At 44.3% G+C, this 24,095-nt stretch overlaps 1 protein-coding gene across 5 annotated transcripts; it reads right to left on the bottom strand.

Moving 5' to 3' along the window:
* Positions 1–80: 80 nt before the first annotated feature.
* Positions 81–24,069, bottom strand: GIT2 (GIT ArfGAP 2). Of its 5 annotated transcripts, none has more exons than XM_030231444.2 (20): positions 23,913–24,069; positions 19,491–19,624; positions 18,866–18,978; positions 18,098–18,203; positions 17,699–17,785; positions 17,422–17,552; positions 16,889–16,983; positions 16,302–16,347; positions 15,466–15,517; positions 14,914–14,986; positions 14,491–14,588; positions 14,102–14,213; positions 13,523–13,665; positions 12,640–12,789; positions 10,957–11,205; positions 9,500–9,589; positions 7,129–7,211; positions 6,860–7,042; positions 3,080–3,143; positions 81–2,302 (listed from the first exon to the last, which is right to left on the bottom strand). In XM_030231444.2, exons 1-20 carry the CDS (start codon positions 24,034–24,036, stop codon positions 2,090–2,092), a joined length of 2,346 nt encoding a protein of 781 aa, XP_030087304.2. In that variant the 5' UTR covers positions 24,037–24,069; the 3' UTR covers positions 81–2,089. The 5 variants fall into 5 exon arrangements, with proteins under 5 accessions (XP_030087304.2, XP_030087306.2, XP_050836705.1 ...); XM_030231446.2 differs by having other exon boundaries at positions 15,466–15,514; XM_050980748.1 differs by lacking the exon at positions 9,500–9,589.
* Positions 24,070–24,095: the final 26 nt, after the last annotated feature.

The raw sequence follows: 24,095 nt of genomic DNA, 5'->3' as shown, positions 1-24,095 counted from the left end.
CTTTCCTCAAGAGTAGAAACCTTTCCAGAGATCTTTAAAGAACCAGCAGTCAAATAAGCCCACATTATTTCACACACTGAAAGGGTTTTAGCATTTTATAGTAATACTGTAAACAAAAGATTAAAAGTCAAAATATTGTACAGACAGAATGACACTGATAAATACAAGGTTTGGAAAAAGGCAAAAAAAGCTTTTCCTTTCCTCTGCAGCATTTTGTAAAGGAAGAGCAAGTTTGTTTACAGGGGAACAAGAGATCTAGTCCTAAAAGAAAAACACACCTTTGTTACTTGAGGTGCTTACAAACTCTGTGACTGCAGTGCTGTGAGTGGAGGGTTGATGAACTTGCTGCTGGGGGTTCCTGTGGGGTGTGGACCACTCTGATTTCAGTGTAGCTGGAGCAGGGGCTGGCAGGACCAAGTGTCCCTTGGTTTTGGATCAAAGGCAGGTTTAAATAAGTGATAAATTACACCATAGCTCAGTGTCACCCTGCTTTGGAAAGCAGGAAAGATATGTTAAAGAACAGCACACAGTGGTGTCCTGGGAGACTGAAAAATACCACCTGCTGCCTTTCAGCCATTATTTAAGGAAAAGTTCCTAGAAGATTCTCAATGTGTTTAATCAATTACCAGTTGCATGATTTTGAAGTAGGTTTCACAAAGGTCATTTGCAGTTTTAATCCCAGCCTGCTTCTGCTGTCAGGCTAGAGCTGCTTCTGGGGTTCAGAAGGGCAGAAAGGAAATAAAGCCCCACAATGAAGAACATTAATTTACTGGGCTGTCATCTCCTCTCTCCATTCCTTCCCTCCGTCAGACTCTGGGAGCCAGACAGCACCAGGAATCCAGCAGTGCTGTGGCACTTGGATATATCCACACAAACACACCATGCCTGGCTCCTGGGCAGGGACAACACACTTCCAAATAGGACAGAGGCAGAGGCAAAAATCAGTGATTTCCTGCACCACCTAAAATTCAGACTCCCAAAAATATTCTCAATTTTTAAATTATGGACTGACACACTTCTGTGAACTGTTATGGATGAAGAAACCTGGAGCACACATGGCCACTGGGGCCAGGCAGCCTGGCAGGGGTTACTCAGCAAGTTGTCAAATTTTGAAAGACTTGCATAAAAAACTTAGGAGATACGAGAAATGTTTTCACATTTGGATATGTTGAGGTACAGAGGTTATGTGCTGTGGCAGACACAGCTGCTTTTGCACTGGCACTCTTCTAACTTCCTTTTTTTGTTAATAAGCACAGAAATCTTTAGTGAAATTGCATCTGGAGTTACTGAGAAATGCTGCTGCAAACAAGACCTCAAAGATGACAGGAAAATTCTGCAGGAAACTTAACAATGAATTACTAACTCAGAAACAAAGGATAATATTTTAACCACTAATGCCCTAAAATAACATCAAACATATATATTAATGGCATAGTGACAACTAAAAGAAATAACTATTACGTTTCAAATTCCTTCCAAAACATAAAGTGACAAAGACCTTGTAGAGTTACACGTAACAAGCTTGGATGCCCACAACTACTACTGGTTTAGCAGACTAAAAAAAAAAACCCATATTGCACAACAGTTGAAATGGGAACAGAGAACGTTGGGCTTGCACCCCGTTACCAGGACAAACCTTCTTCCTGCTGAGAGTGGTCCTGGAGCCTGGGGAGCCTCAGCCAGCAGGATCCCAGCAGGGGAGGCTCTAGAGGGATGGAGATGCTGCTCTGCCATCCGTGCAGTGGTGTCAGAGCAGTTCCACCAGTGGGATCTGAAAGCAGAACGTGGCCCCAAGGAAACATCTACGAGAGCTCGGTACAGCGCTGGGACATGAGAGTGGCTCGACAGCTACTTGCAACATGCTATTATCCATAACTACACTGGCAACACAGGCACAAAATAAGGCAGTGGGTTAAATTAATCATAAAATTGTTAGAAAACATGCAAAAATAATACTGAGTTTAAAAAAAAAAAATTCTTGCCCCTTGAAGTTTCTTTTTTTTTTCCTCGTAAAAATGCGCATAGTTCCACACCTAGATGTTGAAATCCAACCTTTAAAAAAACCCCAGAGTAAAAAGCCCCGAGTGCCTCAGTTGTTGTTCTCTTTGGTTGTGATGGTGACCAGCTGCTTGGCAGCCTTGGCGATGTCGTAGGCGCACTGGATGACCTGCTGTGTCACCAGCTGCATGTCGGGCGCCGGGCTGGGCTCGGCGGGCAGCGCCTTCCTGCACTCCGACTGCAGCCTGTAGGCACTGGATGTCAGCAGGCGCAGGGAAGTCCTCACCAGCTCCGACTTGGGCTTCTGGGAAGGGAAAAACAGACGCTGGAACAGGCAGAACAACACAACCTTTTAATTAGCCGGGAGTGCTCACAAGGGCTCTTTGACGCGGCCAAGCCCTGATTCCCCTCGTGGCAGCGGGCGGAATTTCTCCCTCCTCTCGGGAGATCCCCAAGGGCTGCCAGGCAGCAGGCAGGACTATTGCTCCGTGCCCTCCCTTAGGAAGTTACTCATGCACATTTCTGGTGGCTGTTTACTGTCCCAGCCCACGTCCTGGCTGGCAGGAGGGGACAGCATGTCCAGGATGATGGGTGCAGGCGGGACAGCAGCCTTGGCTCTTTCCTTGCAGTTTTGGAGAGGCGGGTAAGGCTTTATAAGAACTTGGTCATGGGAATTTCACTGCCTAAATTTTCTGTGAGCAAACAGATCACTTGCATGGATGGTTAGATAACAGATCTGAATGTGGCTGCAGGAAAGAAGTCCAGGTGATGGCACTGGGATGGAAAAGGGGGTGATGAGTCTGGTGAAATTCTCATATAACCACACAACTCTTCATGCCAGATCCAAGCACCTCCAGTTTTGTACAATTCTTGAAAGTTTTACATTCAAGAGTACAATGAAAGGCCTGGACTCCCACTTCAGCCTTTACCACTTGCCATGCTAATAAATACAAAGCTGCATCATAACCCCACAATTTCTCCCTACCATTTTCATTTTGAAGGGAAATAATTTTTGATTTTCATTCTGAAGGGGAATTACACAGAAAGACTGAGGCCAAAACTGATGGTGGCAGGTACTTACTTTTGGGAACAAGGCTGCCATTTCTGTCACTGCCACATGTATTCTCTCGGAGCACGGTATATAGCTGCAGGAAGATGCCCTGGGTTATTCATTGTGTAGAGACCCCCTTCCCTCTTCCACTTCACTGCTCAGTGACTGTTATTCTAAAAACAACCGTGTGACTTCAGAAAAAGCAAGACCTTAACCATCAGTGCAAAATTATTTCTTAGATTTTCATTGTTTTTCAGAGTTGGTTTAAAGGAATAACTGTTCATACTTTGAGGGAAATCTCCATTTGTGTGCAACTCCAGAACACCAAGATGTCTTCTTGGATTAATTAATACTCAGTAAACAGACAAGGCAGAGTTCTCACACACATGCATCCCCAAACTACCAACTGCATTCACAGTCTGTGAATTCTAGCCTAAATATTCACTAATTTTGATGAGTTAGTTAATAAAACAAAGGCAGATTCCATGAATCCTCACAGATTTCACTTCTGATTTATATACCAAATCAAAACTGGTCTGTTCAAAATAGAACTGTTTCCCATAAACTGCTGTGAATAGTGAAGTGTTAGTGTGCTCTCTCACAAGTCTCATTTCAAAATACTCACTTTTATGCTTCAAAGACTCAGTTTTAGCGTAAGTTAGTTCACATGATCCAATCTTAAGCAAGAGAATCTCAAAATTCACAAAGCATTCAAGAAAACTGTCCAGCATGTGTGGGTTATGGTAGGTCAGTGCCCTTTCAAGCAAAAAGAGCCCCCAAAACCATCCCCCCCAGTCATTATTTATTTGATCTTCTTGCAATACCAAAGGTGCAAAAAAAATCAGTCACTTGCAAATGCACTGAGAGAAAAGCAACACACTGGGGTCATTTTGGCAATGCAGGAAAATTGCTTCAAAAGGAGTATTTCCATGTGTCTCAAGTCACATGAGTTCTTCCAAATAAACTAAAAGTGGAGAGAGGTCTTTCAAGTTCACCACAATTCCCCTTCAGCTGTGGAGTTAATGATTAATCTGCTCCCTGCAGCCACAGTGACCAGCACCCTACCTCATTAAAAAGTCAATTTACTGATTAAACCCTTCACTAACAAGGCAGAGAAAGCCCTGAGAATAACCTGAATGAGACACTCAGGTGAACAACATGTTTCACTGTATGTTCTCTAGGTCAGCTGCTAAATTTCCAGAGTAGCCTGGAGGAATGGATTTAGTGTCTAAACACTCCCTGTGAGATGCTCTGACACTGTGCTGGGTTTACACACATTCCAGTGAGACATCAGGAAGATATTCAAGTACTGACAGCTTGGAAAAGGAATCCCTCATTAGCAGTAAATTGTTTTAATCTCTTCCTCCAATCCTGACATTTGTTGGCTGGGGTTTGAACCTGGGCAGTTCTTTTTTGAAGAGCCTCTCAGGCAAATGTCACTTTTATTTTAGGCACTAACAAACAATGTTTTGGTCAGGTTGGAAGATACCATATAAACAGACATCTTTTTTTCATGGATTTGGGATACAAATGATCTCATCTGACCCTCAGCTGTATAAACACTTGAGGGGCCTCAGCTGTCAGGTGTGAATATTCCACCTTGGGAACGTGAAACTCCTGCTACTTTTGCAATGGTGCTAAGAAGCAGCAACCACGTGTTTTGTTCATAAAATCACGGAATGGTTTGAGTTGGAAGGGACCTTCAAGCCTCAAAGATTTCTTCCTAAAGGAAGAAATTCTTCCCTGTGAGGGTGAGAAGGCCCTGGCACAGAGAAGGTGTGGCTGTCCCATCCCGGGAAGTGTCCAAGGCCAGGCTGGATGGGGCTTGGAGCAACCTGGGATGGTGGAGGGGCTGGAACAAGGTGGGCTCCAAGGTCCCTTCTAATCCAAACTATTCTGTGATTCCACAAACCAGCCAAGTTGTAATTCAATTTATCCTGACAGGCAGTAAAAACCAAAACAGAGCCAGGAGAATACACCAGAGCCAGCTCCAGCTCCAGTCTGTAGTTCTGCTCCCCACTGATACCTACTGGGAGCTGCAGGGGCTGTGCCACACCCCTGGCCCGGAGGGGCTGCCTGAAGCTCCCTCATCCCCTGCAGCATTTCATGCATCGCCTTCCACGACCCCTGTGCAGCCAGAGAGGGAGGGAGAGAGGCAGCAGAGAGAAGGAGAAAGGACACTGTGCCTGGGAGGCAGGGACAGAGGCCAGAGTACCAGGAGGCAGGGCCGGGCTGCTGGCTGCTCAGAGGCTGCAGGGGCGCTCGCTCAGGGCCGAGGCTGGGTCTGAGCTGGGATGGGCCCCCACGCTCCAAGGGCCTGCTGAGCCCATGGAGCACAGGGAAAGGGATGGGAGAGAGTGGGAAACAAAAGGAAGAAGGGGTTTCATTAATAGATGATACTCTTGCATTGTATTTTACTCTCCAGTTAGCTATGCAGCAAGTGATTTATTCTCTACAACGTTCCCAGCATGAACTTGGAGGATGTGTTATTACATCCTCAAGTGTCTCAATTTGGTAAGGAAGCATTCCCCTGTGTTAAGGAAGCCAGGGAAGAGGAAAACAAAGAACAGCAGCTTCCCAGTTCAGTGTTTTGCAAGATAACACTCATCTAAGCATAGGCAAACACCTCACTCCACGTGTGGTACAGAAAACACAAATGCAGCATACCAGGCTTTTAAAACCCTGATCAATTCAACAACAAAAGCCAGGTATGCTGCATTGTTTCCTTCAATGATTTTTATAATTTCACAACTGTGTAAGGTGATATACATAAAAACCACACTCATTTAAAGCCTCTCTGTGTGCAACAAGCACCAAGAGATTGCACTGAAAAGGTTACACCAAGGGCAAAGAGCTCAGCACAAACACAGCAGAAGTCCTCACTCGGGTGAGAAGGAGAGGCCACGCCAGCCCTGCTAAAAATAGCAAAGTACAAGAAGGAAAAAACACAGAACAAAAGTGGCCCCATTGTTGTTCACTTCTCTGAGCGAGGCAGGAAGTGAGGGCTCAACACAAACCTCTGCTGCTTCTCCCAGGCACAGAGGGCACCGAGCTGGGGCCACAGCACAGCCAGACCCAGCAGCCTGCAGGGCCAGGTTTGTGGAGCCCAGAGTGTTCCAGCTCCAAAATGTGCTCACACCTTTAATTTACAGCCTTCTAAAACAGCTGTGTGGGGAACAGCACCTGATGACCAGCAAGGGTAGATCACTGTTAGTCAGCCACAGCTATTCTGGAAAATGTCAGGTGGGCCAGAATTTCCCTGAGGGAGCTGAAGCTGCTATAGCCTGATGGGCTCAGCCAGTGTTCTGCTTACTCAGCTGGCTCTGTATTTAAAACCAATAGTTCAAAATACTTTTGCTGCTACAAAATTTCTACTAACACCTCAATAGGAAAGCCAAATTCTCTCTCTTTCACAATCTGCTCCTGAAGCAAGGCTCGGTGTTACAATCACACTCTGCAGGGTGTAATTACCTGTGGACATAGAGGGGTGGAGACCCAAGAAAAACTTGCAGTGAGTTTTCTACATTCTTGTTTTGTGTCTATTACAACCCTGGTTCTGCAGCAGGACTCACAAGTTTAAGGCAGGCCAGCAGCACTGCAGCCAGGACCCACTCACAAGGGGCAGGTCACTGGTCCCCAACCTGCCCTGTGGCACTAAGGACACCAGGGAACACCACAGACCCACACATTTTACAGGTGTGAAATAGCAAGGCTGTATTTCACATTCACCTGTGCTACAGATGAAAACACCTGGAGAATTCCCTTTGTTTTCCCACCACCTCCAGAGCTTTTCCAGCCCTCCCTCCTTACCTGTCATGTTTGTTCTCCTGTGCTGCTCGCAGCAGCTCCTGGATGTTCTTGGTGATCTGCTCTGTTTTCCTGATCACATCTTCTGTACTGGGCAAACTGGAGCTGGGGGCTGGGTCTGTGTCCTCAGGGATGGACCCCTCCCCCTGCCACACCACACTGCGCTGCCTGCCCTTCCTGCCCGACCTGCAGGGAGCAGAGCAGGGCTTGGCACAGGGACACAGCAGTGCCCTGTCCCCCCCAGGCTGTGCCAGCTCTGTCACAGCACCTACCCTGGCTCCTCCAGCTCCACGGGGGTGGTGGGGTTGTCATAGTCGCTCTCAGACACGCTGCTCTGCTTCTCCAGCTTGGAGGCCTGCAAGGAACAGATTTACTTCAGCCTGTGCAGGAGAGAGCAGCTCTGGGCTGGCCCAGAGCCATGTGCTGTGCACAGGGATTTGCTCCTTGCACAACAGCTCCTGCATTGCCCTGGAGCTGCTGTGCTCCTCTCCTCATGCCAGGCTGCTGCTCAGCTTGTACCCAAAGCCCTGGGCACTGCCAGCACAGCCCCACCAGCCCCTGGACACCCAGCATGGCAGGACAGACAGACAGAGCACAGCATCCTTCCCTGCCACTGAAACTGCCCCAGGGACACACTCTGAGAGGCCACCAGGAACAGAGGCCAAATGGAGAAGCAGGACCATGAAACAGGAGCCTGAACAGTGAATAAGAACCACTGGAGAGGGAGAGAACCCCAGAGAAAAAGAGGCCAGACCAAGAGCAGAGCAGAGGCCAGAGACTGTGGTGGGGAGGCTGAATGCAGAGTGAAAAGGCCACTGCAAAATGGGAGCCCAAAACAAGGGCTGAAGAATGTGGCAATGGAAAAGCCAAAATAAAGACAGGAGACAGAGATGGGGGAGCCCAAACTGCAGGTGGAAGACTGAGGGCACGTATGGGACTGATGAGACCTGGAGCTCATCACAATTTGGGGCCAGAGGGGTTAAAGCCCATTGCAAAAGTGAAGCCCAAAACAGGGTGGAGGCCAAAGTGTGAGGAACTGAGGCTCACTGAATGCTTCATACTGGTACAGAGGTGGAAGACCAAGGAAGTGAGAGTTCTGGATGCAACAAGGGCAGGAGGCCAACCATGAGAGTAGAAGGCCATAGAAGAAGAGTGTCAAAAGGAGGAGAGGGGCCAATTCCAAAGTGGAAGCTGAAATGAGAGCAGGAGGAATGCAGGGAAGCAGAGGCTGGATTGAGCTCTATAGGCCCATTGCAAAGTGGGAGGCTGATCCCAGAGCAAAGGCTGAATGAAGACAAGGTTACCAAAATGAGCTTGGAGAGCAAATCCTCAGCCAGGCCCCAGGATCACCACACATCTGCTTCCTCAAGTCTTCTAAAAACTGCAAAGCTTCACCCAGGTGCCCAGCACAATGTGTCTGGTGTCAAACACACCATCCTGGTGTTACTCTGATCCCAGAGCAGCACTCAGGGTCCTTCACAGCCCCAACAACCAGCCCTGAGGCTCTTACAGAAACCCTGAAGTCACCATGAGGGAGTCTCAAGGGTTAAACTCTAAGGGACGTCTCCAATCTGCTTACCAAATAATATTTCTGCCTCAAGGACAGACCAAAAATGTGACCAGGAACTGGTTTTCACTGGCTGAGATTCAGTACATTTGTTAAGCACTCATCTGATGTTAAACCCCTTTTCAATTTCAAAGTGACTCTGCACAGAAGGAAAAACCAGCATTTTTTGAACACTCCTCTCTCAGGACAGCTGGTAAAGATCAGCTGTAAACATGAAGTGTATTTTGAAGATGAGAAACTATTTTATGGAGAGTCTGACCTTTCCCCACTCCCAGGTGTGCAGAGACAACAATCCTAATAGTGGCAAAGCTCTACCATCTGGTCAGAAATACAAACAACAGTGATGAATGACAAGAAGAGGACACTATGGAATCACTAATATAGAATCAGTGTAGAACAAAAACAATCAACCAAACCCTGTGCAAGCTTCCAGTACCAGACAGAACTGCAGCCAAACCCAGATTCTCATTTGGCCAAGCAGGATATTCCCTTGAAAGTTTTTTATTCTATCCCTACTTGCAAATCTTATATTTTCTGAGCTAATATGTCCAGACATGGTACAGTCAAAATAAAATGGGGACAGAAGGAATTAAAAAGCAGGATCTGTGTCCTGGCAGAGAGAGACCAGAGTAAACATTTAAACCCCCAAATTTGTTATCTGTAAGGCAAACAGTCAGTCAGGACCACCTGGATTGGTGCAAGCCACCAGCCCCCAAGGAAAGCAGCTTTGAAGCTGGGCCTCATGCAGTGCTTTTAGTCAGCAGGAGAGTTGTACATTGGCTTAGAAACATCAGTGAGAGCCTGGAAAATCAGTGTCCAAACAGCAGCCAGCTTGTCTTGGGGCTGTTGTGCAGCTGAAGGAGTGACCTGGAGAACTGTGTGTGGTGTTAAAGGCTGAAGATGTGAAGTTAGAGAGAGGCAAGAGCCCGGAGCTGGGGGCAGCAGGAATGGAAGGGAGGAAATTCTGCTCCATGCAGGCTGGAAGGCCAGGCAGTGAGAGGGGGAAGAGAGAGGATGTGGTTCTGGGGAGATTGGCAGCTCCTCCAGGGAAAAGACCGATGGGGGAGGTACTTAACCCTTCGTGTGCTCTCATCCCTCGACCAGGAAAGCGTGGAGGGGAAGGAAGGTAGAGATGAAGAGGAGGTCACAAACGCACTCCTCCCGATCTAAAAATGGGAAAGAGAAAAACCAAAACCAAACACAAACAAACTCTTAACTGAAATCAAAGGAACATTCTTAAAACCATGGAGACGACATAAAGCAAGAATGATGTTGAGAATCTGGCTTAGGCCGAGGAGACTTAATCCTTTCAAAATACAATTGAATTCATGCTCATTCTATACTGAGATTCCAGAGGTGCCAAATTCCATGGAGAACAAAAAAAATTCACCACATGCCAAATTAACTAACTCCACAAAACAAATCAATGCTTCAGAACTGCCACTGTTATCCAAATTTCCACCCAAATGACCATAGAACCTATACAAAGCACTGTCACATTTTGCACACATTGTCACACACAAATGAATTCTGACATTTCTTGCTGCCAGAACTGCCATCATATCAACATGACAATATAATTTAAAATTATCCATATTTCATAGCTTAAATTAATTTAATTGATGGTGGGGACTGGTTCCCTTGGCAGTCATCTGTCTTCTGTGGAATGTGCATGGAATATTTGCCCTCCCTCATGACAAAGGTAATTTCAAAATACATTTTAAAGGTCTTAATGATTTGACTGGAAGGAAATAAAAGACATTGCTACTAAGAGGGAAAGATACTGTCAAAAATCCACACATTTTCAATTTGTGTCTAAAAGATACTGTCCTGTATTCCAGCCCACAGGACAAACTAAGAAGGCGAAACAAAAAATTTACTGTGCTAAATAATTAAATGCACTTGTTAATTAAATGCACTAGTATGTGTTGGGTCACTTCTATTAAGTGTGAAGACCTCAGTGCAAAATCCCTCTGGCCAACAGAGAACTCCCCCTCTACATCACACAGGAAAATACTAAGCAAGAAGAATCTGCTTGACTGGCAGATCCAAACCATCTCCAGCCTCCAGTTCCAAATTCAGAATAAGAAACTGGTAGTCTGGGCAAAATTTTTCAATTTGATTTTATTTTTGTAAGGCAGTTATGAAGTTCCACAAATTGCTACCTGCATGTTTATCTCCAGAAATACATGAATTTTACCTACCTTCTTGGAATACTATTTCCCCCTCCCTTCCTGGTTTTCAGACAATCACATATTGATATTTTATATATATATAGTTTGGTTAAAAAAACCAGCTGAGCAGAAGCCAAAAGCTCCAGTTTCCATACTCCAAAACTGCTACAGCTTCTGCCTTTCAAACCATCAGGCTCCTGCAGACATGTTAATACAGCAAACATGAACAATTCTCAGTTTTATCCCCCCTGGGTTTTTTTTTTCCCTCTGAGGCAGAAGCTGAGTGAACGAGCAGCATCAGAAGAGACAGCAAAGCTGAATGTGAGAGGCAGTGCAGAAGCAGCAGCAGTTTTACTCACGTGTGGAGGGAAGGGCTGCAGCCTGGTGATGTTTTCCTCTGGGTAGGTGACCTCCCCCATGGGCAGGTAGGGCTTCTGCCCCGAGCCAGTCTCGTACATGGACATGGGCCTGCTGCCCCGGGCCGACGGGCGCCGCTTTAGGGAGGAATTGCTGCTGGGGTCTGGGTACTCAGAACCACTTTGCACCTGATAGATATTGGTTGTGGCCTGTCTTCTGAGGTTGGTATTTTCACTCTGGAGAGTTTGGAGCTGAAAGAAATGTTTAGCAGTAGGATGTGGTTTCCTAAGAGCAAGTGCCAAAAGCCAAGTGACCACGCAACACTCGCTTGTCAGCCGTACCAGAAAATCCAGGTACTGCTGCATGGGGGGTCTTTTTCAAAATCTACTTGACTTGCTTGGTACAAGCATAGAAACACCTTTGTTCCAGATCTGGAAATATTTAGGTGCTGATTTCCAGCAGCTGCTGGGATGTAAACTAAAGTTAAATGTTAAAATTGGCTGCGGTAGTTCAAAAACACACGACCCATTCCCTCCAGCCTGCTCTACTGGCACAGGAATCCTGGACAGAATGAGGCTGTGGGGGAAGGACTGCCAACACAACAGTTTTTCAAGCAAAGGGATCCATTGCAGCAGCCAATATAAGGACCTAGAAGACTTTAACATAAGGCCAGTAAAATCTGACGATGCCAGAACTGCAGCACAGACACCAGAGGCAGCACAAAGGAATTTCAGCTTGCTCTGCAAAGCAAGGAGAGAGTTCAGCTTATGAAAATTAGGCATCAGCTATTGCTATCTAAGAAGCCAACAAGAAAGCATTTTAAAGCTTCTTATTATAATGTATTTATTTGATAGTGAAAATGCACCAATTCTGATTATTTTGTGGACTTGGAGTGAGTTTGCTATATTAACACATCAGAAAGAAAAGATGAAGTGAATAAAAACTGCAGGACAGCAAGGATCTCCCTTCTGCTACACCATGAAAATATCCTAAAGCCTCATTAATTCATAGGCCCCAAAGGTTTTTTTTTTTTACCCTAAATGATTATACCTGTCTAAAGAAATCCAATGTAAGTGAAAAATTAATTCAACTGAAATGCTGAAACCAGTCCAAGCTGTTGAAAGGCCAAGGAAACACCCTGAGATCTCCCAGTGTTCACCATTCCAACAGAATAGAAGATAACTGGCACTTAACAGACAAGGATATTCCAATTATTCTGAGGGTGAGCAGCCAGCCCTTTCTAGCCAGCCAGACAGGATAGTGAACTCAGATAAAAATTGTCCTTTACCCCACAAAAATATAGATAAGTGCACACACACAAGGTGTGCTGGCACTTGATTTCTCAGTGTTTAAAGCTGCTTACACTGAAGCAAGACAGCAAAACCACCCAAGACTTGCAACAACTGTCCTGTCACTTAACTGATCACTGAAAACTGATGCTAAAGTTTTGACATGAATCAAATCAACGTTGTGATTTCCAGGGCTGGATCACCACCGGCACCATGAAAAAACAAGATTTAAAGCATGTGTTGCACATAAATATTTATAGTCTCGTGTCTGCAACTCCAGTTCAAAATGAGTTTTCTCACTATCCTAATACTGGATTATTTCATTCTCATTTCCAGCAGTTTTATTCTGACAATTTGAGATACCCCAAGGGCTGGAGGGAGGGATTCCTCTGTTACCTTTTTCTGCATAATCCTCAGCTCATCACTCAGGTTGATGTTCACTTTCATTAACTGCTGAATCTTCACCTCAGAAGCCACCAAAGCATTTTTAACCTGCATATATTCCTGGGCTGTCACTGGTCCATCTGACAAGTCTGAATCCAAGCTCTAGGAAAAAGGAAGAGAAAAATGCTTACACCATTAAGAAGAAGAAAACAAGATAAAGATATTTCAACAGCTTTTCATGTGCTTACTTTAAAGGCATCACAGTCCAAATTAAGTTGAAATTAATAAGGGCCATTAACCAGAATCATCTGAAGTCCTCTAGAAAAGCAATCTGATGTCAATCAGCTCTTAGCTCCTCTAAAAACATTTACATCAGCATTTCAATGATAAAATACTGTTTTAGAAGGGTTTTTTAAAAAGATGCAATAAAGAACTGCAAAGTTATGAAAGACAGATTGCTAAATATCCAGTGTGCATTTCCAGGGAAGATTAAAGTAAAACCACCAGGTTTCACTGCCCTTTGATGCCATTCTGCATTATTCCAGGAATGGTTAAACTCACTTGGACACAATTGGGCTGCTGTGAGTATTTCTCCAGTAAGAAGCAGTAAATGTTTTTGAAATACCATGGAATCACTGATTTAGAGCTTTTTGGCAGATCCAGTTACTTCATCTATGCAATTAAATCTGTATCTTGTCTCCAGCCATACACATTACTTTTCTAGAGAGGCTTTTTTTTTTTTTTTACAATAAAAAATCCTTAAGAAACAACATTTAAGAAAGTTTATAGACTGAGGCATAATTACAAAATTAATTAAAATATTATTTTCCAGATAATTTATGCAAATTACCTTTATTAATAACACTTGGGGGGTGTATCACTATTTCAATCCTACCTTTTGCCTGTTTGATTTAGCTGCATTTGTTTCCAGATCTGTATCTTCATCTGAAGCAACACTGTCATAATCAGGCTGGTCATTGTCCTGACTTTCACTGCTGTGCTGATTGCTGATTGATTTCAGTATCAGCTCCACATTTTCTGCAGAGCAACACATGAAACAAATACTAGTAAGTCTGGAGAATAAACAGAAGTTCATAATTTGGAAAAAAATTTAATTTAGATCCACCTAGGAGGAATGAATGATTACCGTCCAAAACTTCAAAGTATTATGGTTTTGTCTTTTTATTTCTTCTAAGTGTTTAGGCAAATTAATATAAGTGGTGAAAATCCTTTAGCAGCTTAATAAAATTCATATGAATTAAAAAAAAACCCCAAGAGACTATATTGGACAAATGGATGTCAGTATGCAAATGAAAAATATAGGGAAATATTTGGTATTTTGTCTCCAGAGAAAAAGATAAGTAAAAAAAATATATAGATCTCTCTCATAATTCAGCTTTGCTGAGGGGCTCTGGGAGTGATTAAACTACTGAAGAAGTGCCTGCGAAGTAGCTGGCAAGAAAAGCTCACTCACCTTTGGAACCAGTGAGAGAATTCCCCTGCTGTCTTCGTTTGGCATCACTTAAAATGTCAATAACCAGTGTAGCAAACTCGTGGGCATTGAATCGAGCCAGTTTCTGCCTTCCCTAAGTACAGAATAAAGCAGAGGAAAGAAGAGTACATCCTGTATCAGCAGAACAGCAGAGTCCCCAGGAAAAACTAAAACCACAAACTTGGAGTTGACTGTTCAACTACATTTAGTGCAAAAAGTGTGGTTTAAAGAGGAAATGTGAAATTATTTTAACCTCTTTCCAAGTAGATGCAACTCTTCTACAATAATGAAATGCAGCAAAGCAATATTACTTAGGCCTACTTAATTATCTGGGCTGTTATATTGTTTTTTACAGTATTAAGATTTCATACCTGATTCCTGGTTGAGGAATATTCAGGATTTACAGGAAGAAAAGGGACCACAGTGGTCTCTGTCACGAGTGTGCTGTGGTTCTGAGTAGCAAGCCAAACTGCTCCAGAGGAAAAAAAAAAAGAAGAGGGAATAACCTTCCTGTACTGCTTGACAATATTTCTTTGTCAAATAAAAGACTGCAATTTCAAACACAAACACAATCAATTCAGAGGAAAGCTTTTCCCCAGAGGGTTCTCTGCTCTGTGAAAAACACAAGATTTTTTTCAATTAACATCCCCTTCAGGCAATGCAAGACAAAGAAACTCCCCTCAGCAGTAATTGCTGAATACAGAAGCACTTGAACAGAACATGTGCTTGGATTGGAATCTTGCATGTAAAGTGACAATCCAGACTTGTATTTCATTCCAGAAAGTCTCACTCACCTGCATCTGTTTCCCTTCTGTCAACTTCATCATACACATCCATGGCAAGTTCTTCAAATAAGTGGTTGCTTAGCTAAGGGTAGAGGAGAATAATTACAGTTTGAAAAGAAATGAATCCCAGTAAGATCTCTGATAACACAAAATAACAGAGAAAATGTAAGAGCACAACTCAGCTCTTTTCTCCAGCCTCTGTAACCCATAGAAATGCTCCTTTCTCAGCCTGCACAGGCAGCAGACATGCATGACCACCCCATTTCTAGGTGCAGAACAACCATCCTGCTCTACACTCCTCCTTTCCTGGTCAATGGATTGTTTTTTTTCCTCTCCCATCTGACCACAAGAAGACCTTTTGTGTTTGGGGTGAGGCAGAGGCTCTGTGGGAATGAGGTACCAAATGCACTGGAGATGTGAACTCCAATGAAATGACTTTTGTGAAGGATCACAAAATATTTGTGTGTTTCAAGCTGCTCCTACAGATGGGTCAAGAGATACTTGAGCTAGGGAGCCTGAGAGATGAGAGTGTGCCACATCTAGAAAAAGAGTTTCACTTACAGACTGAAGCTTCTTCTTGGCTGCTTTTGCCAGTTCTGATACATCCAGACTGCTATGAAAACAAGAAGTGATCATTACATCTACAGCATTTCATGGCTCCTACATATCCAAATTCTACATTTTGATAACTCAGTGATTAAAATGTCACTTTTACCTTAAACCCCCTAATATTTCAGTATTTTTAGCATTGTTTTTAACACACTGGTGTTATTAATATTGCTACAATAACATCACAATTTGCATACTATTAAGCTTTATTTTTAAATTTAAAGCTAAATACTACAAAAATTCTTTGGAATATGAATACCCACAGGTTTTTACCCACATAATTTTTAAGTTACTGAAGTTTTTCACAGAAGTTTTGCAAGCAGGAGGTTGGACAGTGGTTTACTTACAGCCGTCTTATTTCCAATTGCACAGCAAGAAAAGAGGAACAGGAACTTAAAATTAGTATTTGATACTTCTTATACAAATCTGATTTCATTGATCACAACCAAAAGTTAAAAGTATTACAAAAATCAGGAAAAGACTCAGTTGGTCCTTAAATTATTTCTACAATCTGTTTCCTTGGAATTCCCCATGTGTGTTCCCTTCCCAGAAATGTGTCACCTTCTCCCTGCATTTTAATAAATACAATCAGCTTCTATAATTTTCTCATTTTGTTGACATTCCATTATTCTTTCTATAAAAAAAAACCTTTCAAGACTAATAAAGGCACACATTAAAAAGTTAGAATAGCAACAAGCTTAAAAGGTGTTTCAGACAGGAAAGAAAACTTAATTATTAGGGTTTTTTACTCTGATGATTTCAGACATGTGATGGAATCAGCAACTTACCTGTCTGCCATCTGAGGTATAACAAAGTGCTGCCCATTTTTGTGCTCTAGAGTTGAAAACAAATTGCACTTTACTACGTTGGTACTGGCCCACAGTTTTTCAATAATAAGCATCAGGGAACACTGAGTAATGTATCTTGCATGTAACTACTCAATTAAGGCTTATTAATTGTATTGAAATTCCATTAAAAAGAAAATTAAGCTTTAACACAGGTACCTTTATGGTTAAAAATCTGTAAGAGTCCTTGTGTTCAAAAGGCACCCACTTAACAGAACACTCCCCTGCTGTTGCACTTCAATTAGAAGAAACTACTTGGAAGAGTTTCTGCAGCACATAAAGAACATTTATTTGTGGAAAACCAGGAAGGAATTTTGGTTTTAATTTATTTTTATTAAAACCCTGCAGTTTTATTCCAATTTTAAATGCATCATCCATAATCATGCATCTTATACTTTCTTTGGTTCTGTGTATTTTATTTGAGTATTTGGAAGGGTTGCAAAAAATGCAGTGCACAAATATGACACAGCAGAGTCTGAATGTCCTGTAAGTGACAGTGACATGTCTGAGGATGCAGGTGTGGTGCTCACCTGGTTTCCTGCCACAGAGGTAGAAAGCCAACCTGTCTGTGAGCTCATACTGGATCTCCACCAGCCTCTCTGCCAGCTCGTGGTGCCCCCCTTGCCTGCTCACACACAGGGACAGGGGGCAGTCAGACAAACAAACACATTTAGTACAAGGCAACGCTGCACTGTTTGGTGCATCAACCCATCACAGACTCAGCCCAGTTCCACCCCGTGCCCCAACCCATCTCTGCAGTAGGGACATTCCTAGAGCAATTCCCCAGGTAATCCTCACTCCTGGAGCCTGAACTTGCAGAAACTTTTCCCTAATTGCTTTCCTGTGAGCTGCTAAATTGGCACAGCCTGTGTCATTGCCATCATAGCTGATGTCTCAGGCACACAGAACACAGGCTGTGATCTGATGAAAATACTTATTCCTCATTTTTATTCATTCACTCTTTCTGGAAAAAGTATTATTAGCATTTAGCAGACAAATTATTAGAGGACAGAAACATCTTAGCAGATCCACTGTGTGATTTATGGGCATCAGAGACTCCTACCTTGCATAATCAACTGGAGTTTTCCCGTTGGAATCTTGCGTGCCAGGATCAGCACCATAAACTGCCAACAGTTCTGCCTGCAAAGTCTGCCCTGCCTTAGCAGCAACGTGCAGCGGGGTGTTTCCTTTCTCCTGCAAGAGATTAAGGAAAAATATCTACTTAACCAACAGGTCTGAGCAGAAGATTGAAATATAACATGAATCAGCTGAAATGAGTGTAAATAATATGAACTGGAATTGATTGTATATCATCAAAATAATGAAAAAAGTGTTCCTACAGGATGGAAGAAGTTGGCTTGAGCTCCTAAGGAGAGCAGTCGCAAACAGGTCTCCAGATTCCCTGTCCTCACACTGGAATGGAGTTGCTGAAAAAGAAGCAGAATTATATTTAACACAGCAGCAAAAACAGTGATTCAACAGTTGTTTTTCAGCCATGGTTTGAGAAACAAGAGTATGCAGAGTTCTTACTACAGCTCTTTTGTACAAAGAGTTTTCTCCAAGTTCACCTCAATTAATGCCTCTTAATCATCACCTCAGTGATACCCACAAAAGAGGCTTCAGGTTGAAGCCAAGCTCTATTTATTTATGTGATAGTGCAGAAAACCAGAAACAGTTAAGCCAAAAGCAAGCAAGGGAAGTCAGTGAGATCTGCCTGTGCTGTCCCAGGAGGCACTGACCTTGCTGAGATCCTTGGCAGTGACACTGTCGTCCTCCCGGCAAGGCAGGCGATGCACAAACGCTAACATTTGATATTTAGCTCTGATGAACTCTGCTTTGTTGGGACTGCAAAGAGAAATCCAGGCCACAAGAAGGGAAAGGAAAGAAATATCAGTGCTTTCATAAGTAATACAGATGTTCCAGAAAAAGAAAAATTTCACAAGTGAAGATCAAATCAGAGATTTGTGTATTGCTGATGGCAAAGTTAGGCATGGAAAAATATTTTCATTAAAAAACAACCCAGTGCAGATTGTCTGACTATTATAGAGAAAAAGTCTGTTACAACCATCAAATATCTGCAGACAGTAGCATGTGGTGTCTGTTCCTTAAAAGAAATACAGACTTTAAAATCATGTCAATTTAAGATCTATACTTAACTCTACACAGCTATTTACATTTTAAAATGAAGCACCATAGTCAGGGACAAAAATCTCAGAATTTTATTTTATTTAATTCCTCAACCAAACCCCATTTTGTTGGCAGCATATGACAAAGAAAAGTCCTTTGACTAAAGTGCAAGCAGAGCTCCTCACTATTCAACAGGAATCAACAATTCAGACAATTCAAGCACCGTATTCCTATTTCTGCTATAAATTTAAAAAAAATCACTTAGAAATAAAAGAAAATAATAATGACCAAACACATACAAGTTCCTATGTGTTGCCCTGTCACTGCTGCATAACATAATCCCACTTCTGTAAGATAACAGTTCTGCATTTCCCACTTACTGCACTTTGTCCTGCGGGCTGGCCTTGCGCCGCCCGCTCATCACGGAGGCAGGGTCCAGCAGGGAGTGCTCCCAGATGGAATTAGCACCATTGTTGTACAGAGTTTCCACCATCTGAAAGCCAGAACACACAGATATTTTGCTGCTGGCTGCATTAATCCACTATCTGTAATTATTTTCAAGCAGGTATCAAGCCAAGAGATTCCCACTTTGTGTGCCAGCATCTGTAACCTGCTGGGATATCATAACTGGGCATGTGCTTAGGATGTTATGATGTGGAATTCAGTGAGAACCCCCTTAAAGTTTTCTGTTCTTCCCAACAGCACCTCCAGCAAAAAGAAAATTCAGGTTGAAGCAGATATACTGTGGAATTTCTTTCACAGATGTACTGTGAAAGAAAAGTTGAAGTGACCTTCCAAAGCAAAGGTATCAAATTCAAAATGCAAAGATAATTCTGACTTTAGTGGTCCAACACAACAAAACAAGAGAAACAAAATGAGAATATCTTAGAAAAACAAAGCTTAAAAGAACTATCTCTCTCGAAGAAAGGTTTAGTTTATTTAAATTACATTTTAAAAAAATCACCATATCTGGTTTCAGTGGAGGAAAACAGCTTTCCTCTGTACCTGCAGCAGTGTTGGAGGCCATGGGGTGTGTTTGAGATGCCTCACTTGGGAGATGTGACGGCCCAGGCTCCTGTGCACACTGCAGCACTCATCACAGATCAGGATCCCCCTGTTTATGGATGCCCAGCAAGGATCTGCAAAAGAAGCCATCCATTATAACACAGGAAGCAACACGACCTTGGATTGCAAAAGCAGAGTCTAAAATGAGCATTTTAACCTTCCCTGCTTGGACATTGTGTGAGCCTGTCAATGTCCAAGCCTTGATGGAGCTCTGGATGCTGGGAAAATGGGAAACACCAGTCCTGGCACTCATGGGGGATGTGGGATTCCAAGGACAGTGAGAAGATCTGCAGTGGAAATTTGGGGAAAAGCCCCGCTGCTTGCAGTTCTTCTTGTGAAAATACTTTCCTTTCTAAACATAACAAAACATTGAATTTATCACCACCTTGAAGTGCTTTACTTGTTATTTTGTAGACTCCCACAGAAGCATTCCTAACAACAGTGCCGACTTGCTCTTTGAAAAAAACTCTGGGTTTTTTTTGGGATTTTTTTAAAACTTGTCAAAAAATACTTTTCAAAACATGAAATCTACACACAAAGTTGCCACAGCACTCAGCCTTTCCCCCTACTATTCAGTGTTCAGTTCTATATTATAACAACCCCTTTTAAATTTCTGCTTTAAATAATAAAAACACACAAGAGTGTCATAATAAAGAAGGATACATATGTGCCAAGTCAAGGCTCAATAAAATCCAAAATTCTCAAGTGAAATAACTTCATCTCACAGCAGATCCAAACTGAACCATCTTATAAGCAGCCCAAAAAGAAAACTGATGGGAAGTGAAGTAGTAAATAATATAGATGAGCTACAAACATCAAAAGGCATAAAATCAAGTAGGAATGGTAGATTAGGTTGAAACAATAAATGCCCACAGGACACCAAACAGGTTGCTCCGCTGCTCAGAACTCGGACTCCAGAAGAAATTCCAATTTCTGTCAGTGACACGTGAAACTCAACGTGCCACAACCCTGCAGGAACAGGCAACAGAGCAGCCAGACAGAGCTTCAGACCTAGCACATCCCAGGAGAACAAAAAAGGAAATCAAGATCTCTTTTATTTTGGAAAAATCTTAATTTCAAATGCAGAGATGAATCTGAGGCCAAATAAGCGAGTACAGGGCTGCCTGGTATTTGATGAGAGAACTTCTGAGTCCTGTCAGAACACATCTGAGCACTGGTGCATCATATGGAAAAGTCTCCTCTGACCCACACAAGTGGACTGAATCCCTGCAAATGAGATGTGATTTCTCAGGTTTCTGAGCAGAGTGGATGATGTGGGTGTGCTGCAGGCAAACCTGTCTGAGCCACGAGGGACAGCAGCATCTCAGACCCACCAGAACCAGCCCAGCTCAGAGCCAAATTAAAGCAGGTGAGATAAAAAAATAATCAATTTGTTAAACAACAAATTAAAACAAGCACACTGAACTCCTTGTTATATCACTCCATTATTTAACAATGTTGATTTCCAAGAAGAAAAAGAACAACAATGGAGTGAAGATGCATTCATGGCAACCTAATGACCCAAACTGAGGCAGCCTTCCAGATTAATGAGCCTGGTCCCTTCTTGTTAGAGACAACCTCATCACACAGGGATGGGATCCTTAGGGATCCTTTCCCTTGCTCATTCCCAGGCTGTTTGTGAGCATTGCTCTGCATTATCAACAGTCAACACTGGGGGTTTTCTTTACCTCCACCTCAACACCCAATGCCCCTGGATATTTCAGGTTTAAATTTAAAGCAATGAAGTATCTGTCCTGGAATTGGAGTAATTTTTAAGAGAGACCTAATTATGAACTTAATCAGAATATGTTTAAGCCATTCTAAATAACAGAATCCCACAATCACTGAGGTTGGAAGAGACCTCCAAGACTGAGCCCAACCTCAGACTAATCATCCCCTTGTCACCAGCCCAAAGCACTGAGTGCCACATCCAGGAATTCCTTGGACACCTGCAGGGATGGGGACTCCAAACCTCCCTGGGCAGCCCCTTCCAGTCCCTGACCACCCTTTCCATGAGGAAATTCCTCCTGCTGTCCAACTTGACCCTCCCCTGGCACAGTTTGATGCAGTTTCCTCTCCTCCTGTCCCTGTTCCCTGGGAGCAAAGCCTGACATTCCTGGCTGTCCCCTCCTGTCAGGGAGTTGTGCAGAGCCACAAGGTCCCCCCTGAGCCTCCTTTTCCCCAGGCTGAGCCCCTTCCCAGCTCCCTCAACTGCTCCAACCCCTTCCCAGCTCTATTCCCTTTCCCAGACATGCTCCAGTCCCTCCATGTCTGTCCTGGAGCGAGGCACCCAGAGCTGGACAAAGCAACTGAGGGGCTTCAATGTCCAGCTCAGGGCTGGTCCCAGCCTGGCCCTGCTGCCCACAATGGTTTTGATACAAAGGACAATTGGGGAGAAGCTGCAAGGCCGGGCAGGCGCTTTCAGGAACCTGCAGGGTGGTTCAAAACAGGAAGTGTGAGATGAAGACAAACCCAGCCCTGGGTCTGAGAACTGAGCTCCTGCCTCGGGATAGGAAGTGCAGCACAAGAGCTCCTCTAAGATCACCCCCAGTCAAAGAAAACCCTCCACACTCTGCCTTTGCAGAGACAAAGGGGGCATTGATGAGCTTCCAGGGGAAGCAATAATTCATGCAGGTGCTGGGCACACCCACCCTGGTGCAAAGTCTGTAGCCCCCAGATGTCCTGACACAGCCCCCCTGCACCCAGGGAAAAACCTCTAGCTTAGCTAAAGGAAGGGACTGTTTGGTTTTATTTACAAAAAGATTAAATTAAGATTTCTTTATAAACATGGATAAGCCAGCAGGTTTCTAGTAAATAAGTTTAGATTTCTTTATATATGTGGCTAAGCCATAGATTTCTAGTAAATAAGTAAAGAGCTGGCAGTGCTCTAATGTCATGACAAAAGGCAGGGTTACAGGATTACCAGACAGTGATTCTGATATCCCCAGGAGCTTAAGGAACACAATTCACACAGCTTTATCTCCGAGTCACAACACCCCTGAGGTGTGCAAGCATAGATAGGCTACCTTGTGTGATAGGGAAAATTGCCTGCCTGAGAGATGCCAGCTCCGTTGATTGTAAAACCAAATTTCTACAGGAGTTCAAGTAGAACCCCAGAATCCCAGACTGGTTTGGGTTGGAGAGAGCTTAAAGCTCACTCAGTTCCAATCCCTACCATGAGCAGGGACACCACCCATTATCCCAGGTTGCTCCAAGCCCTGTCCAGCCTGGCCCTGAACACTTCCAGGGATGGGGCAACCTTCTCTAGGCAACCTGTGCCAGGTCCTCACTACCCTCTCAGGGAAGAATTCTTTCTGTAGAAAGAAGAAAGTAACTTCCTGGAAGTTAATTAGGAACTTTTATCATTTTTTTACACATAACTCAGATTTAAAAAAGGTTGTTCATCCTTCTCCCACATCGTATCTTCCGCCAGCTCAAGTGTTATCTACATTACACATGTAATAATAACATATTATTACATTCGTGTTTTAATTCATTTCAGTATGTGCATAATTAATTAAGTATTGGACAAACCTGCCCAGAACACAAACAGCAAAAACTAGAGAGACAGAAAAGACACAGAGCTGATGAAATAAAGCAGGACAGTTTTAGATACAAGAGCAGCAGAACTACAGATGGTCGGGAGACGCAACAGCCTTTCTAAACACAAGATCTGTTTCCATACGCTCCCAAAGTGATCTGCAGTGGGATATGTGTCAGCCCAGAGCAGACACTGAGCGTCTCAGACACCTCAGCACAACTTTCCTTGGAAGTCTGAGACACCTACACCCAACCCCAGCCGTGGGACAACTCCCAGCTTACCTGGGAAGATGAAGAGGGAATGGATGAAGAGCTCCGAGCCCAGCCCGCTCTCGCCTTCCCCGCTCCCCCAAAGCAGCCCGGTCCCTTGCAGTGACACATTCCCAACCCACGCCCTCCTCCCACCTTTCAGCCCCGTGACTGGAAGGTGCATTTCTGTCAGCTTTCCTCCTTCCTAAACTGGGGAGCTCCGCGTTTCCTCTCCACCGGAGATCTCCAGGATGTCCCTGGAGCTCTGCCTGCCCCGGGCTCGGGAGGGGCGGCGGTGCCGGCGGGACCCGGACTCCCGGACACGGAGTTATATCCCAGCCCTGCAAGTGTCCCAGGCCGGGCTGGCCGCGGCTTGGAGCAGCCCGGGCTGCTGGAAGCTGTCCTGCCCATGGGCTTTAAGGTCTCTTCCCACCCAAACCCTCCCGCTCCATCACAGGTGCAGCGGCGGCCGCTCCGGGGCGGTGACACCCCCCGGGCCAGCGGCGCCCCCGCGGCCCCCGGCCCGAGAGGGATCGGCGGGACGAGCCTGCGCGGTGCCGGTGCCGTGCCTACCCTGAGCGCTGCAGTCAGCGCACACCTCGCTGCTCCTCAGGCGCTTCGCCATCGCGGGACCGGCGGCAGCGGCGGCAGCGGGGCCGGTAACGGGCCCCGCCAGCCCCGGGCCGGCCCCGCGCATGCGCACCGAGCCGCCCCGTGCCGCTCCGCTTGTCGCCCGTGCTGCCATTTTTACTGCTG

This window comes from Serinus canaria, chromosome 15 (assembly GCF_022539315.1).
Source record: "Serinus canaria isolate serCan28SL12 chromosome 15, serCan2020, whole genome shotgun sequence".
NCBI lineage: Eukaryota > Metazoa > Chordata > Aves > Passeriformes > Fringillidae > Serinus > Serinus canaria.
The sequence above is the reverse complement of the archived record's forward strand: the minus strand, read 5'-3'. Positions and strand labels throughout refer to the sequence as shown.